Below are 16,716 nucleotides of genomic sequence, written 5' to 3'. Positions count from 1 at the left end.
GTCTGAGTGGGGGAGGATCGGAATCTAGGAGGTCAGGGAGTGGAGGTTTATCACCAGCAGTGATGGCTGGAGTCGTGTGCAGACAGTAATCTTGAATTGGGAAATAAGGGCTTCCGGGTTTGCAGTGACTGCAAACGCGCGGAGGACAGTGAGAGGTGTGTCTGGTGGCACAATGTCAGAGGTGGTGGTGGAGGTGGTTTCAGAGGAAAGACAGAGAAGGTCTGAGAGCACCAGGAGGCAGCCCAGAAGCCCCAGGCCCAGTGGGAGGCGGGGATAGAGGAGGAACCAGCCCCTACCCCAGCCGGTGGAGCCGCATTCTCAGGGCGGAGCAGCGGCCAAATGCTCTTTTTGAGGCAGCAGACTCTAATTTTGCGTTATCTCGATGCTTTAAAATTTTACTTTTTGTTGGGGAAAATTTCTTCTTCTTCTCAGTTCTTCCCTGAAATATACAGAATCTGAGTTTCTGATCAACTTGATTTCCCTTTTTAAGTGTGTAAAGGGAAAACGTGCAAGGATGACGTAAAGAACTTTTTTCCTGAACTATATATGAGCAAGTTGCCAACGAGATGCTCCATCATCCCAAATACTTCAATGTGTATTTCCTCCAGGCAAGAGTATTGTCTTCCATAAGCCAATAAAACCATCAGATTACAAAATTAACGTTGATACATTACCGCCATCTTGTCCTCAGACCCATTCAGGTTTTGTTAGTTTCCCCCATAAAGTCCTTCACAGCAAATGATCATGCCTTGTATTAGGGGCTGTGTCTCCTTGGTCTCCTTCATTCTGGAGTAGTTCCTTGGCCTGTCCTTGACTCTCCTTGGTCTGTGATGTCCTTGTGATCAGATCCAGGTTATGCACCTTTGACAAGGAGATCTCAGAAGTGATGCTGCGTCCGTCTCATTATATACCCTGTTAGGTGGCACCTGATTTCTGTGTGTCCCATTTATAATGATGTTAACTTGGATCATTCGACTAAGTTTCTGTCAGACTTCTCCACTGTAAAGTTACCCTTTCCCTCTTTAAACTTCTGATTTTTTTCATTCATTAATTCATTGTTTATATCAGTATGGATTTTTGGATTTCTGTATTTTTCAATGGATGTCAATCCATTACTATCATAATTTATTTTGATGCTCACTTTACCTGAGATGTGACCAGAGACAGCATCTTCAAGCTAGCTTCTATATCCTTTTGATGTGTCCCCTCGTTCTTTTGGCACTTACTTTCTGGTGTGAAAAGGATGGTCCAGACTTATCTCTTTCTATCTGTGGCCCAGCCCTGGAGTCAACCATTTCTCCAAAAGCCCTGGTTCCTTTTAGTGGAGAATAGTGTTAAGAACCAATACTGGGGCTGTGTCCTTCAGGCCCTTTGAGTGGACAGAGCTAGTGAGTCCATGTTTGCCCACACATATATATTTACACATACATGTATGAATTTACACCTGTCTTTCTTTATCGAAACATTTAGTGAGAAACGTAAGTTCATATCAGTATTTCTAATTTTAGTCCAGTGCTGCAGGATTCATTTTATATCTGTATCTCCTTTCCATCTGTGGACGTCCTTCTCTGAAAGGTTTCTGTAAGAACCTAGTTCTCTTTACTCTTAGGATGTTTTCTATCTGACCAGCTCTTATACAACCAGACTCTGTCCCTGCTCCCTCTCCCCTGCATGGGTGCACTCCGTACGCGTCTGGGGCTCTACCACATGCCAGGTCACTTCCCGCTGTGGACATCCTGCTCCTCCCACTTGGACTTGCTAAGTTCTCCTGCCAGGAATTCCATCTGCAGGGACATTCTCCTCTCCTTACTCGGGCTCTGTTAGGGTATCGTGCTGCCACTGCCCACACCCTCCTTCATCCCCAGGTAGAAGCATTTCTTATCTTGCTTGGGCTCCCAATACCTTGCTCTAAGTCATCCTTCCACCTAGATTGCCCTCCTTACTCCAGTCGGACTCTGGGATCACACTCTGAGCCTTGCCTACAGAGATGCCCACCTTGCATTGTCTCTGGCCTAAACATCTGAAGTTTCTTCAACTGTTTTTCACGTCATATCATTTCTGGAGGATAGAGTAATAAAACAGCAAGTGGGCCATTGCAATGACCTGACACCAACAACCCAGAGATAGACCACACTTTACAAGTAAAGGCCACAGTCTTCTGGAGGCTGCTTTCACTTTGGACCAGCTACAACTTGAGGGTCTGTGGGCTATCCTCACTTCTGATCTGATGGCTACAAATTTGGAGTTCCTGTTACCACCTCAGGCTCAGTGATTCACTAGAGCAACTCACAGAACTCAGGAAAGCACTCTAGTTATTGTTAAAGTTTTATTATAGTGAAGGGATACAAATCATCCAAAAGAATGGATGCATAGGGCAAGGACTGGAAGAGTCCCAGATTTTGAAGCTTCCGTTGTTCTTTCCCCAATGACTCAGGATGCTTTACCCTCCCGGAAAATCTGTATGTGACAACATATAGAGTATTGCCAACCAGAGAAGCTGACTCAGGCCTCTGTGTCCAGAGTTGTTACTGGTGTTTGATTACATAGGCATGCTTGAGTCATTGCCCACATGGCTCAGTCTCCAGCACCCTTACCCTCCCCAGAGGTTGGGCTCACAACATGCGGCTCAAAACTTCAACTTCCCAGTCACATGGTTGGTCTTACTGGTGTGGCCAGCTGCCATCCTGAGTTTCCTCCTCCATAAATTACCTAGGCCCACCATGAATAGCAGAGAAACTCCTGACACTGGGAAGTTCTAGGGAGTTAGAGGCTACCTCTCAGGAACTGGGAACAAAAGCCAACCAAATTCTTTGCTCCCAGGGATCAGAGGTTACTTCCCAGCAACCAGGACAGAAACTAACCAGATTCTTTACTACGCAGCTCTGGAAAGCTAACTTGCTTTCTTCTGTAGTGTACAGGTCAATTGTTCACTCTTAAAATACCTACCTTGAGATTTTCTCATTTGTTTTTGCAAATTAGGATAAGTTGTATAAGAGTTCTATAATGGTTATGATGTACTTACTCATTTTTAATCATAGAAATTAATAAACTTTAAGAAATATTCTAATACAAAATAATGACATTGGAGTAATGTAATTAAACATATGGTATTTTAGAGTAAAAGTATTAATTTACTTGTATTTTGCCTTTTACCTGTCAATTATGTATCTTATCTGTTTTAGGTATGACTTTAGCCTTTCCAGCCTCAGTACATGATTCTCTGATTTGCAGTAAGACATTTCAAATTCTATATAAAAATGAGGAAGTTGTTTTAAATGATGTCATGATCTTCAAAGTTAAAATGTTGTTGGATGAAAAAAAGGTAAAACATTTCTTCATATATATTTGGATAAATATTTCTGTAAAGCCTCAAAGCATATTTCTAACTTTCTATAAAATAATCAAGAAGCATCTCATATTGTGATTTCTCTTCAGATTGAAGAAACCCTTGAGGAAATTAATTTTCTGTTATCCTTGGATCTGCACTTCACAGATGGAGATTATTCGTAAGTAGGCTAATCAAACAGTGAGAAATCTTTAGTTACTCATGAGTGTTATTTATCTACTAGTATTAGATTCTGCATTTTCCTTTTAGAACCCAGCCTGTCTCCTTTTTGTCTGTTTTGAACTACTTCTACCTTCTGGGAGAGTCTCATGGGAATGGTCGGGCCTAGTCTTGTGCCCGTGCTGATCCCATGAGCTCCAGGTAGCAAAATCAGACAAGGTGAGGAAATAGGAAACAATTTCCTAGACTCTAGAAATTGCACTGTGGATGTAATACCACTGCCTTGAGGCACTTAGATATAACTGTCCCACTCTTTCACCGGCTAGTCTGTCTTAGTGGCCTGAGTGATGCCATCTGTAGGCGGGTTCTCTTCATAGTCATAGTTATTGAGACCCACCACCCTTAGACTTGGCAGTTGTTTCTGGTTCATTGACTTCTCCAGTCCACGAAGAAGACGTGCAGGCATACATTGTAGGGACAAATTGTGCTTTTATTTATTTATTTTTCTCTGAAGGATAACAAGGTATTTTTTATTGTGGTAAAATACCCAACATAAAATGTACCATTTTAACTATTTTTAAGCATAAATCTCAGTACCTTCACAATTTTGTGCAGCCATCACCACCATCCATCTCTGGAACTTTTTCAGCACCTCAAACTGAAACACTGTACTCATTAAATAACACCTCTTTGTCCCCACTCCCCATCTCCTGATAACCCCTGTTCTACTTTCTGTGAATTTGACTATTCTAGGTGCCACAGATAAGTGAAATCATACAGTATTTGTCCTTTTGTGTTTGACTTGCTTCACTTAAACAGTGTCTTTAAGGTTCCTCCCTGTTGTAGTATGTATGAGAATTACATTTCTTTTAAGACTGAATAATATTCTTTGGAATGGATGGATAATACCACATTTTGTTTATCCATTGACTTATCAGTAAACACTTGGGTTGTTTCTACCCTTTTTGGTTATTGTGAATAATGTTGTTAACGAACACAGGTACACAAATACCTGTTTGAGTCCCTGCTTTCCGTTCTCTCGGTCACGTGCCTACAAGTGGAATCACTGGATCGTGTGGCAATTCTGTGTTTTAAGTTTTTGAAGAACCACCGTACTGTTTCCACAGCAGCTGTGCCATTTTGCATTCCCACCAGATATGCTCAAGGATTCCAATTTATCACATTCTGGTCAACACTTGTTTTTCTTTTTTTAAATAATAGCCATCCTAATGGGTGTTAAGTGAACAGTGAGATTTTGGAAAATACGATCAGTACCAACCTAAACCAACATAAAAATAAACATGTAGTCAGAGACCAAGGGACAGGCCTAAAATATATTCACATGCAATATAGCACATGTGAGTTAAAGTACAGAGGATTTGGAATCAAAGGACCTGCATCTGAGTGTCAGCTGGCCCACAGTCTGAATGATCTTAGAATATTTTCATAACTTCTTTGAATTTCAGCTACCTTATCTGTAAAAGCTTTTATTCATTTAAACAATCAGAGATCCATTTTACTGTTTTACTTTTGTAGGGTTTTTTTTTTTCATTTCAAGCATACTTATAGAAATACTTCTTGAAAATTATATATGAGTTCAGACTGCCTGTAAGATAAATGTCTAAGCCGTCACATTACTCCCAGGTCTCCTTGTGACAGGTCCTCTTTACTGTCATGGAGGAGTAAGAAGTTTTACGTGGTAGCTACTGCTCCTCTGTAATACTTGTTTATTACAAACAATTCCTTAAGATGTAAGGTGTTCTTTTTTGAACCAAGTCAATTTTATAAGTGGAGTAATCGGAAATGAATAAATAGTTCATTAGCTGTAGGTAGCCATAATGTATGTATCAGTTAAAATATATATATATATTTGGACATCATTTCCATGGCATTGTTTCAATTTTTGTATGTGTAAATCTAATGACAGGCTAAAATATCTATAATAAAGCATCTACCAATTACTTATTTTTCAGCAGCATTTAATAACCAAATTTTATTCAATAAAAATAATTTTAAACACCTTTTGGGATTTATTATAATAGGATTTGACCTACATTGTATTGCAACTTTGTAATAAATAGCATTCCTTATGGAGTAAAATTTTTAGATGGGAGCTTTTCCTAAAGTATCAAAAAGGACTTGTTTTAGAGGAACAGTAATGAAAACAGTATGGACTTAGAAAACTGTAAGAAAGATCTGGTTATTTTCTTATTGTTGGATTTCATATTACTATCTAATGCAAATGTGATGCTTTACAAATTATTCTCATTCTGTTTTTAAAAAGTAATTAAGTACCTAAATGATTTTGTAGTTTAAAATACTCTACGAAAGTTTGGCCTTTACCGAATTTCCATACACATGTGGCTGTGTTGCTTTTTATAGAGCAGACGGTCTGAACACCTTGCAGCTAATAAGCAGCCGGACTTTGAAGCTGCACTTTAGCCTCCACAGAGGCCTTCATCACCACGTCAATGTCATGTTTGATTACTTCCACCTTTCTGTCGTGTCTGTTACTATCCACGCGTCACTGGTTGCACTGCACCAGCCACTGATAAGGTAAGTTTAACCAGCACTCGGATCCTTATTAATATTATGCCTTTTATTTTTATGGTGAAAACATACTTTGATAAAGATAACTGAAATAGTAAGGAATTTCTAAATTCAAACTTACTTAATAAGTACTTTCATTTTTTATACTAAAGTGTTAATAAAATTTAAGAGCATGGGAACATTAGATTGATAATTTTTTTATTACAAAAATGTGGAGGAATCTTTGTGAAATAAACTACAAAAAAGAATGCAATCTGGAAACAGCCACCCAGCATTGTTTAGTCTTCACTTGTGTTTTAATGCAATGCTGTACTGTAATTATTCATTCTCTAGAAAAGTATATTCATTTTTTCATAGTTTTTTGGTCTCTTCCCAAGATAGACTAATTTTATCTCCTTAAATCTATGCTATACAGTAATTCTTATTTTCTAAGTTATTAACCAATTTTATGGATCTTTACTAAATAAGCCTTTTTAAACTATATCATTTTAGCCTAAAGGTGCATGATATTCTGGATCATAATAAATGCATTGGGATAATTGTTTTTTTCTGCCCACTTCCATGGGGAGACAGATTGTCTTCCATTGATGTGAGAATACAATACAAGTTCTTTAGTTTTTGCAGTAAAACATCATCCTTGTGGCATGAGCAACAGATAGACACTTGTAAAATCAGCAACTTATATGAAAATACTCCAAACTGACTTGATTTCTGAACTGTCCACCTTACAATTTCTGACACAAACCTTATTCCAACTACTGATATTAGGGATGATGCTTAAGGGTTATGATGTTAAACTGATTTATCTATCAGTGGATAATTTTGTACAGTTACCCTCAGAATTTATAGAAAACCAACACAATTTAACTTACTTCCCACAGGTAACAGCCTTCTGTTGCATATCTTTACCTTGTTGCAAAAATGGTGGGAACCTCTTCCCCTGTGTTGCCCCATGATTTCTTTTGGAGCAGGGGGCCAGGGAGAAGGCTGTTTCTCCTGACAACTGCCTGGCCTTCCTTATTCTGTAGTAAGATATGTAACTAGTTGTTTTGCCATTTTTGTCTCACCTCTTAGACCTTTGAGAGTTTGTTCTCAGTTGCTATAACTTCTGTAAACAGGAGAGTGTTCCTATACATAATTTTATTATAAACTTCTCCAAAATAATTTAGATGTTGATTTAAAAAATTAACATTTAATAACATGCTAACTCAATAAAACTCCTTTGACAAGACAGTAGGTTTCGAATAAGTAGTATATAATATTACTTTTATGTGAGTTGTGTTAGGTTTATTTTATTTTATTTTTTTAATGAGATACAGTCAGTTACAATGTGTCAATTTCTGGTGTACAGCACAATGTCCCAGTCATGTATATACATACATATATTCATTTTCATATTCTTTTTCATTAAATGTTGTTACAAGATACTGAATATAGTTCCCTGTGCTATACAGAAGAAACTTTTTTTAAATCTATGTATGTTTGGTTTTAATACTAAAAGTTTTTATCTGTTTATAAAATACATTCCTATAATTTTCTGAATTTCTTATTTTTGTAATTTCAAAAATAAGCTATTTCAACTGTTCCTTTTTCTTTATAACAGTTGCTTAGTTTCTTTTCTGAAAAATGCACAAACTATTCATGGAAGTTGGCTCAGCTTATTAATGTAGCTTCCTAACACCCTGATGGAGTAGAAGTGATGTTTGTATCCCTAATACTAGCCAGTTAAACGTGTGCTTCCTCTTGCAATGCAGCAGTTTTTGCCACTGACTAGTAGGTGAAAGAGGCAGCTCATCTCCTAAAGACCATTTACTGGAAGGAGAAGACATTTTTGGCTCAGAATCAGAAGCCCAGAGGATTAACTGTTGGCTCTGGTTAGTGACAAAAAGTAAATGAGGTGCCTGCGACAGCTGAGCTGGCTATTCTTTGCCTCGTGGCCACAGGCTCTAATATCCCCTCTTTGCTGTTGGAACTTTGCCCGGGAAGAAGCAGCACCTTTCCCTGCCTTTCTCTGCCTATTGACGAGAGGCTGGGGAAGGAAAGCAGGGACAGGAGAAGGAAGGCTTTTTTTGCTGGTGGCGTGCTGGTGGAGGGGTCCTGTTAAGGGTAACATTCCTCACTATTTACGCTTCTACAGGTTCTTCCTGAAGTTTTGTTATAGGTGGATTTTTTTATCCTCCAAATCAAACGAAAATTTTTAAGTTTTCAGTATTATCTTTTTAAATGTTATTCTTATATGAAACAATTTCTATGATCAACCCAACTATAGATGTTACATCAACTTTTTAAAGTAACTGGGGTTAGGATTTCTTTCTTTGCTTGTTTTTTATATAACCTGATTTTTTTAAGTACAGCTTCTATGACTCCATTCTGAGAAGCACTTCCTAGGGAGTGGAATTTACCGTTGACCTGTGACACCCTTCTTTGCTAGGATATAGATATTTCATTTTTGCAAAGCAAATTGCTTTTGCAAAGGAAGGCTACTCTCTGCTTATGACAAGTTTGATTTACTTTCCTGTCGTTTCCCTTTTGCCAAACAGCCAAATAGTCAAATACATTGGCTTTCTCACAATTAGCCAGTACTTTATCTCGGAAAAAAATTGTATATGATTTTTAAACATTCAAACAGAATATGCTTCTTATTCTATAGAATTTGTGGTATATTGAATGTAATGTTAACGCTAATAGCAGTAGCTCATTTAATGTATGATTGAGACGGTGCTTTAAAGTACTTACTAAGGTTACCTTAATAGAGTGTACAGACTTTAGGTGAAGAGGAAGAAAATACCTTGTTTTTGAGAAATGGAGGCAACAGGTGGACTCAGTAATTCTTCTTTTACATTTAAGTGGGAGCTCTTTATTTCTATAAGTAGCATCTGTATTTGATTAAGTGTTAACGTTATGAACTTGGTAACCAGTCCTGACAGATCAATTATTTCCAAGTCAAAGTTTGACCCTTACTTGTTACTTAGCTACTCTGGATCCCACCCTGTTTTGTCTTTAGAATCCTTTGAGACTCCCTGAACCCAGTCATACAGAAATAATCTCAAGCATCCAGTCTTAGTTGTTTAATATTCATTGTATCTTTTCATAATAATTCAAATTCATAGAGGAAAAGTTATAAAAATTACTCTGAGAATACGTTAGAAATCATAACCTTGCAAAACCCTTGCTTTTTATTCTGTTCCTATAAGATTTTCTTTCGTAGATGTTTACCTTAACATTCAAATAGACAATTAAGACAGTAATGATGTGACGCTTATTTCTCCAGCTTTCCTCGCCCAGTGAAGACTACTTGGTTAAACAGAAATGCACCAGCACAAAACAAAGATTCTGCGATTCCTACTCTTGAAAGTGTGGTCTTTGGTATTAACTACACAAAACAGCTATCGCCAGACGTAAGACTTGATCTGTCTATGACTCCACTTTCTTCTCTTATTTCAAATGAAATGGTTTTTAACTGTTACATCTGTGAATGTGATTGTTCTTTTATTAATTGAGCTCAACAACTTACAGATCTAATTAAATACGATCTTAACAAATTGGTTGGTTCCAGTTGTTTATTACAAAAACCAACCTGATACTTCATGATTTTATAAGATTGAGTGAATGGAGATCTTTGACAGCCAGGGCCTTTTTCAGCTGGTCACTGTCATCGCTTGCTCCCTTAACGGAACCGGTAGTGTCATTCCGAAGGAGCCTGTAAAGAACCGTTGCCAGAGCGGAGAGCTGACTTGCAGTAGTGCAGGACAGCCATTACTCCCCTGAAAGAAGAGGGCGTTCATACTGTAAAAGCAGACTGACGCTCAGTCAGAATGCCATCTGAATCCCAAATTTTCAAAAATCATAACTTAATCTGCTTGTTTTGAAAGTCCGATATAACGGAAATTGCTAGTCGCATTTCCTGTGTTTGAATTACTTGTATGAACAGCTCCCTGACATACTGCTAAATTTCTTATATGTATGTTTTAAAATCCCTGTAATGAGGGTTTTTCTAAGTCTCAAGTGTCAGATTAGCAGATTTTTGGTGACTAACACTGTGTCCCAAATCTGTCCCCTGTGTAGGGCTGCAGCTTCATGGTTGCAGACTCCTTCCTGCACCACGCCTACCATTTCCATCACACGCTCTGCGCCGCGTTGCTGCTGGCCTTCAAGGGGCTGCACAGCTACTTCGTCACAGTCACGGAAGAGGTCCCCTCCTGCCAGAAACTAGAGCTGGGTATGTCGAGAGCCGCCAGCCTCTGCACGGGGTCAGGGCACGCTCCTCATCCTCACACTGCTGGTCACCAGCTCTGCTGGGGTTCTACACTAAAACCGGTCTCTGTGCTTCACGTTTACTTCTCTCTCAATGCCATCTTTCTCAATCTTTGATCATTACTTTCTGCAATTAAAAAACATTTTATGATACTGAGAAGTCATTCCTTGGTGCCAAGCCTGAAATGAGTCTTTTGATCAATTTTTTTTAACATTATGTCATTATACTACTTCTCAGAATATAATCAGAAAGCGTATGAGAACAGAATGGCATTATTTACAAAATTATTTGATAGGGAAGGTAAGATTAGATAGGTTAGGTAAGATAAATTCTTACTTCCAAATATTTAACAGTCTAAGCAGGTTGTAGGTACTTGGGATTTTTTTTTTTTTAATGTTTGATTTTAAGTGATCTTAGATCTTATTTCTTTCATTTTGCTTCAGAAAATAATAACATTACTCAGTTTCAACATTTTGAAAATTATTTAAAAACTTAAAAAAAAATCAGTCCTCAGTTTTAGTCCAGCAGTAATATCTGCATGTATGTTGCAGCACATGATAAAAATCATATTGCCTTGATTTTGTATACCATTTGCAGTTTGCAAAATGCATATACATATATCATTTTATAAAAGATAAATCACTGGGATTTCCAAAAATGTTTTTATTCAGATATTTTATGATACCTTTGTAAGCTTTTACTTTGAAATATCAGCTAATAGCTTATAAAAAGTATGTTTTAGTTACCTCTTTGGAATAAATTATTTTCATCATTACATACTTGAATAAGTCAGAAAATACTTTTAAAATTTAACTTAAATTATTATTCTTGTTTCTTCACTCCTCAGGAATCTCAGCCTCTTAAAAATATTGATGCACTATCAAAAATAGTCACTTACTGAAAATAATTCTTGGATTTGATACTACTTAGGCTGTTTTTATAATAGCCTATTTTGGGATACAAAAGAATTATGAGAAAGTGAAATGATTTATCCGTCAGTTAAATTCAGCTATGAGAAAATGCTAGGCACACACCTGCCTATCAGCAGGTACTCCAGTGGATTTGAGTAATTTCCTTATTCAGTCAGTTCAGCGCACACTTTCTTAACTAGAAACAGGTATCACTCAACTGACTATTTAGAATACTTAATTCAAGAATCCCAATGAATCCATAGTATATAAGCAATAAGAAAATGTGTGCTCTTTTTGCTCATATATTCTTTCTCAAGACAAGAATGTTAGTGTAGAAACACTTTTTAATTACTATTCTCTGAGGTATTCTTTTTCCTTGTTAGTTCGTACACTCAGAATCCTTCTATTTCCCTTAGGAAATCCTTTAGGAAACTGCTGCCTTAGATGTAAACTTTTTTAAATGTTCTTTTTTGAAAATGAAGGAATTATTTGTAGAATAGAACTAATTTAGGCTATCACTTATCCTCAACTAGTGGAAAAATTATGCTCCATATATTTTTAAATTTGGTTCTTTGGAATTCAAACACATTTTCTTAGGAGACATACAAGTTTTGGTTAATTTAGATTCAATGACCAGAACACAAAACTATTAAACCATAATATTAATGAAGGACAATACCATGTTCCAGAGAAGCAGTGTTATAAAAAGTGTGGTGTGAAACTTAGAAGCCATGTGTAACGGGATTTCTAGAAGACAGTTTGTTGATCGTTTCAGGCTGAATGCTGAAGTAGAATCCAGGGAGGCATTATCTCGTAGTGCTTAAGAGCGCACGTTTGGAGCCATTTCTGTCACTTACTATCGATAAGGAACTTATATTTGAGTCACTGGGACTGTATATACAGGATAGTTTCCATTCTAAGGGTAGGAAAGTTGAAGGGATCCAGCTGTGGTGAGTGAGTCGGGAAGGAAAGATAAGAATATCCCAAAACCAGAGGGTGTAAGGAAGCCCTCCCAGTAAGACTGCACAGTGGGATTCCCTTGGGCTTTTTATGAGCACCTCCTGTGTCAGGTCCTGAGCAAGGTGCTGAGCAAAGACAAGGATGTCTGTCTTTACATAGTTTGACCTGTCCTGTTCCCTGAATAAGTGATCAGTGCAGCACGAGACAGGCAGGAGAAACACCCAGCAAGATGGGATTCCTGTGGCTTGAAAATAGAGAGCCATATGTGAGATGGGCAGTATAAATGCCTGCATAAGGAAGGTGTCCGTCTGCATATAATTTTCAGGTTGCTTTAACGTGTAACATTCCCAAATGAAAAAATACTCGAACCACATTTCAATGTAGAAAAAAATATTTCTCTACAAAGGAAAGTAATGTTTAAAGAAAACAAGCACCTCTTTCAAAAGCAAAGATTTATTTCAAATAGCTTAGACAGTATTGGCATTTTATTGCTAATTTATCTAAATTCACTATGATAATTCATTTATTCATAAGGTTTTTAACTTGCAGGTAAAGATGGTTTTTATGGCATTTTTATTGCTTTGGATATACATATATATATGAAATGTAGAAAATCTAATGATTAAAAGAGCCCTTATATTTAACTTCAGGAGTTTGTTACTAAATGAATGTCAACTTTATTCCAGATTATTTGCTTAAAATGTTTTATCACAAAATAAAATTCTAAAGCAAACCCAGACTTCAGTTTTAAATAAGTCAATAATAGTGACAAAATAAAATTATTATACCTTACACATGGTATTTACTCAGAATTTATTTATTGAATGGGTGAATGAATGAAATAGCACAATACAGTTTTTGTTGTTACTTGAAAAGTGTACAGGCATCAACACATACTTTATAGCAGGAATATAGGGATTTTTAAAATTGATTCCTCTTCAGTAAATATTTATCAGTAATACTTTGTAATTACTTTGTAAGAATTACAGTAATTCTTAAACTTTTCATTACTATTTATACTTTCTTTTCTATTTATTGGGAATTGTAGTTTATCCTTGAATGCATCTTCTAGAACAACATCTAAAAATATTGACTATTCAAAATAAAACTGTTGCATATTCTGAACTATTTACATTATTTTTTTTTATCCTAGCAAAATTTAATTGTAGGCACTAGATAATATCTCTGTAAAACATTGTTGACTAAACATCATTATATTCACCAGTTTTAGTAAGTTTATATGAAATATTTATTGATTAGAGGATGTATTCTATTTTCTTCTACTATTAGCACTTTTCTTGAGTTTTCACATAAGTGTATATTTAAAAGTCTTAAACTCCACCATGCCTTGAGAACTGTATCTAAATTCTGTTCCCTTTTTAAAAATAATGCCTTGAATTCCATTCTGCTTGTGCCTTTTTCTTTTCTCATAGATGAATGATGTACATTTTTTGATGACATATAGTTAAATATTGGTTTGACACAAGGAACTCTTAGTGAGAGTGGGAGTCATGAATTCTGGAAGCTAGGCTTTAGCGAGTCGTGTAACCTTTCTGGGCCCCGGTGTCTACATTTATAAAAGCAGGGGGTCGACCTAGCCGACCCCTGAGATCCCTGCCAAATCTAAAATTTGGAGTCTAAGAAATTAATATTGGATCCATAATATTGCATTATGAAATATTGAGTGGCACATATATTTAAATAGAAAAAAAAGAGCAAAGTGACATAAACTTGAATGTACATCATTTGTAATTCTAATAAGCTAATTAACTAACTGAAAGATTCTGCTTTAGTGTTCTAATCTAACTGCGCTATCAGACCAGTACTAAATCTATTAATAACAAGTTGGGAAAGTCTGGTAAATTTTATTGTAAAAGGAGTATAGTAACTAGTGCTGTGTGCAATCCTTATAACTAGCCAAGGCCAACATGCAGGTCCTTTATGAGCGCCTTCTCAGAAGAAAACAGCCACCAGCCCAGAGAGACTCCTGCCTAGGTACGTTGACAACTAGGTTAAGTAAATTATCCCTCTTAATTAGTGTGAACCTTTGCTTCAGTGCCAAATTTCATATATATGTATTTATTAATATAGTATTTCCTACCACCCTTACTTAAGAACTTACTTTTAGAATCAATTTGGTTTGTAGATAAGCTTTGGTTATCTTAATTAATTTTAATATTGAGATGTTTATTTAAAACTGGAAATGTTACATGCAAAGATTTCTTTGGCTTTTCTGTATTGTTTTTAGAGTTCCTAGAAAGAGCACTGTTTGGAAACCATGTATTACCAGAATTTGTTGGTTTAATGATGTTCCCTTAAATTTGTCCAAAGTCAGTTTGTCTTCAGGTAGGGCTAATGATAATAAAATTGGTTTAAAAAGTACAGCTAATTTCATGTATTATAGTTTTATTTTTTGAGTCAATTTGCATTTATTTTTTATTGTTCTAAATTTAAAAAGCAAAATACAGTAATATCAAATCACTACTATTCAGATATGTTACATATTTGAAAGGAAATATCCTGATCTTATTATTTTATTGATATATTTCCCTGTATATTTTAGACTTTTGTTCTTAAATAGCAATTGTACTTAATTTATTATCTTTCCATTAGTATATTGAAAGTTCTTACTTGGTGTCAAATAGACCATCACAATTATATATTTTAAAAGCTCTAGAAGGAAAAAATAAAATCACAACGTGTGTTTTTCAGTTTTCAGAAGGACAAAAGTAAATTAAAAGCCAAACTCTTTCTCAACATTTCTGAGGTAAAAATTTGCTCAGAAATATTTAAATTGGGTTAGTTTTCACTAAACCTATTCAGGGAGAAACTTACCTTCTTATCGGGAAGGAAAAAAGAAAGGTTGAAGATTTATTTATGGTCATTATTTTGAAATACAATTTTATATTCTCATTAAGTAACTTAACTGTAAAATTAAAGAATTCATGGTGTGAAATTATGGCCATTTATGAAATGTTTAATGTCCTTTCTGGTAATAAAAATATAATTCACATTTACAGTTATATTGCCACCCTGTCAATTTATAGGTGAGCACGCTAAATGATTTTAGAGAATGCTCTTTGTGTAATAAGGCCTGCATAAAGAAGGGTCCAGCTTTTGGTTGGGTGGGAAAAGACTTGATTCAAAACTAAAGCATAATGAAATTAGTTAAATAGTACTTTTTTTAAGGTATCTTTTATCCTTAACTACTAGAATTGTATTGGCATTATCTGAGCTGTTGTAAATATCTGTTGAATGAATGAATAGATGAGTGGGTGGATGGATTTAGAAAATAAATTTAAGACACATTTACCCTTTGACCTGGCAACCCCATTTTATTCATCTGTAGCATGGAAATGAGTGCTAGTAGGTTTAGGTGTATGTGCAATCATGTTTATCACAGTACTGTTCTTAGTGGAAACACTGAAAACAAAGATAAATGCCCATCATTCAACAAAGAGTGGAATATGAAAGAAATTATGAGGCACCCACACCAAGGAATATTATGCAGCCATTTGTAAAAAATGCTTTAGGGCTGCATCTCAGATTTGCATGGACTACTGCTAAGAGAAAAAGAGCAAATTGCAGGAAGTATATAAAATACAGTCCTTTTTTGTAAACCAGTGACTCCAGATCTGATCTATGTATATATTTGAAAACATGGAAGGATATGTTCTAGACTGCTGCCTTGGAGGAGCCAAGGTTTAAAAAAAAAAAAAAAGTAAGAAAATAATAATATTAATAGATTTTTATAAAATGTGTAATACAAGACAGTAAGATAACAAAAAGTTATATAGGCATTTTTAAAAGAAAATTAATATAGGATTGTAAACTTAGTTAAAAATCCTAAATGATTTTGAAATCATTTCAGCTCAGAAATTTTGAAGTTAAGTTTTACATTGAAGCATTCCTTAAGATGTTTGTATTAAAGTAGCTCTCTCTAGCCTTAATGCAAAGGTACCAGTTTCCGCATTTAGGCTCTTGGTGTGTAAAGATGAGAAAAGTGTACCAAAACTCAAAACTGTAAAAAGTTTTTTTTTTTTAATTCATAGGTAAGATATGTAACCTGCCAAGACCAATTTTGCTGATTTTCTTCTGCCACAGGAAAATGTCATGAGTAATGTGAAAGCGGATGTTAGCATATGGAACATAGGCTTTTTTTTACGTTGAGTCTGCCACATTTTTTTTTTAATGTTGAGTCTGCCACAGACATTCTCTTTTTTAATTTTGGAAAACTTAATATTAGAAGCCACTGATTTACCTGACAGTGAAATGATTTGTGAAATCTCAGCAGATTTCTTTAGCTATCAGTGGGCTGACCAATTTGATTTATTTCTTGGTACATAGAGTAACATCTAAATATAATTTTATTTATATATTTTGCAAATTACAAAACCTATGTGTGTTACTGGTTTTTAGTTACCAATAGCATATTTATTGTTCACATCATAGCTTGATTGTGTTTGCCACATTGTAACTGGTTATTTTACCAAATTTAATTGTTTATCATTCTTAAACATCCAGTATACCTTGTG

At 35.7% G+C, this 16,716-nt stretch overlaps 1 protein-coding gene across 8 annotated transcripts in view; it reads left to right on the top strand.

The window, feature by feature from the left end:
• FAM135A (family with sequence similarity 135 member A) overlaps nt 1–16,716 on the top strand; it is a 119,663-nt gene that overhangs the window by 48,883 nt on the left and 54,064 nt on the right. For 6 of the 8 annotated variants that reach the window (XM_032484449.1, XM_032484443.1, XM_032484447.1 and 3 more), the window contains exons 5-10: nt 3,183–3,322; nt 3,436–3,506; nt 5,888–6,061; nt 9,327–9,453; nt 10,121–10,274; nt 14,099–14,176. In XM_032484449.1, the coding sequence (XP_032340340.1) occupies nt 3,183–3,322; nt 3,436–3,506; nt 5,888–6,061; nt 9,327–9,453; nt 10,121–10,274; nt 14,099–14,176 (744 nt within the window). The remainder of the gene's footprint in view (nt 1–3,182; nt 3,323–3,435; nt 3,507–5,887; nt 6,062–9,326; nt 9,454–10,120; nt 10,275–14,098; nt 14,177–16,716) is intronic. The other 2 variants (XM_032484451.1, XM_032484448.1) reach the window with 1 other exon arrangement.

This window comes from Camelus ferus, chromosome 8, assembly GCF_009834535.1.
Source record: "Camelus ferus isolate YT-003-E chromosome 8, BCGSAC_Cfer_1.0, whole genome shotgun sequence".
Taxonomy (NCBI): domain Eukaryota; kingdom Metazoa; phylum Chordata; class Mammalia; order Artiodactyla; family Camelidae; genus Camelus; species Camelus ferus.
This window is presented reverse-complemented; position numbering and strand designations above follow the sequence as displayed.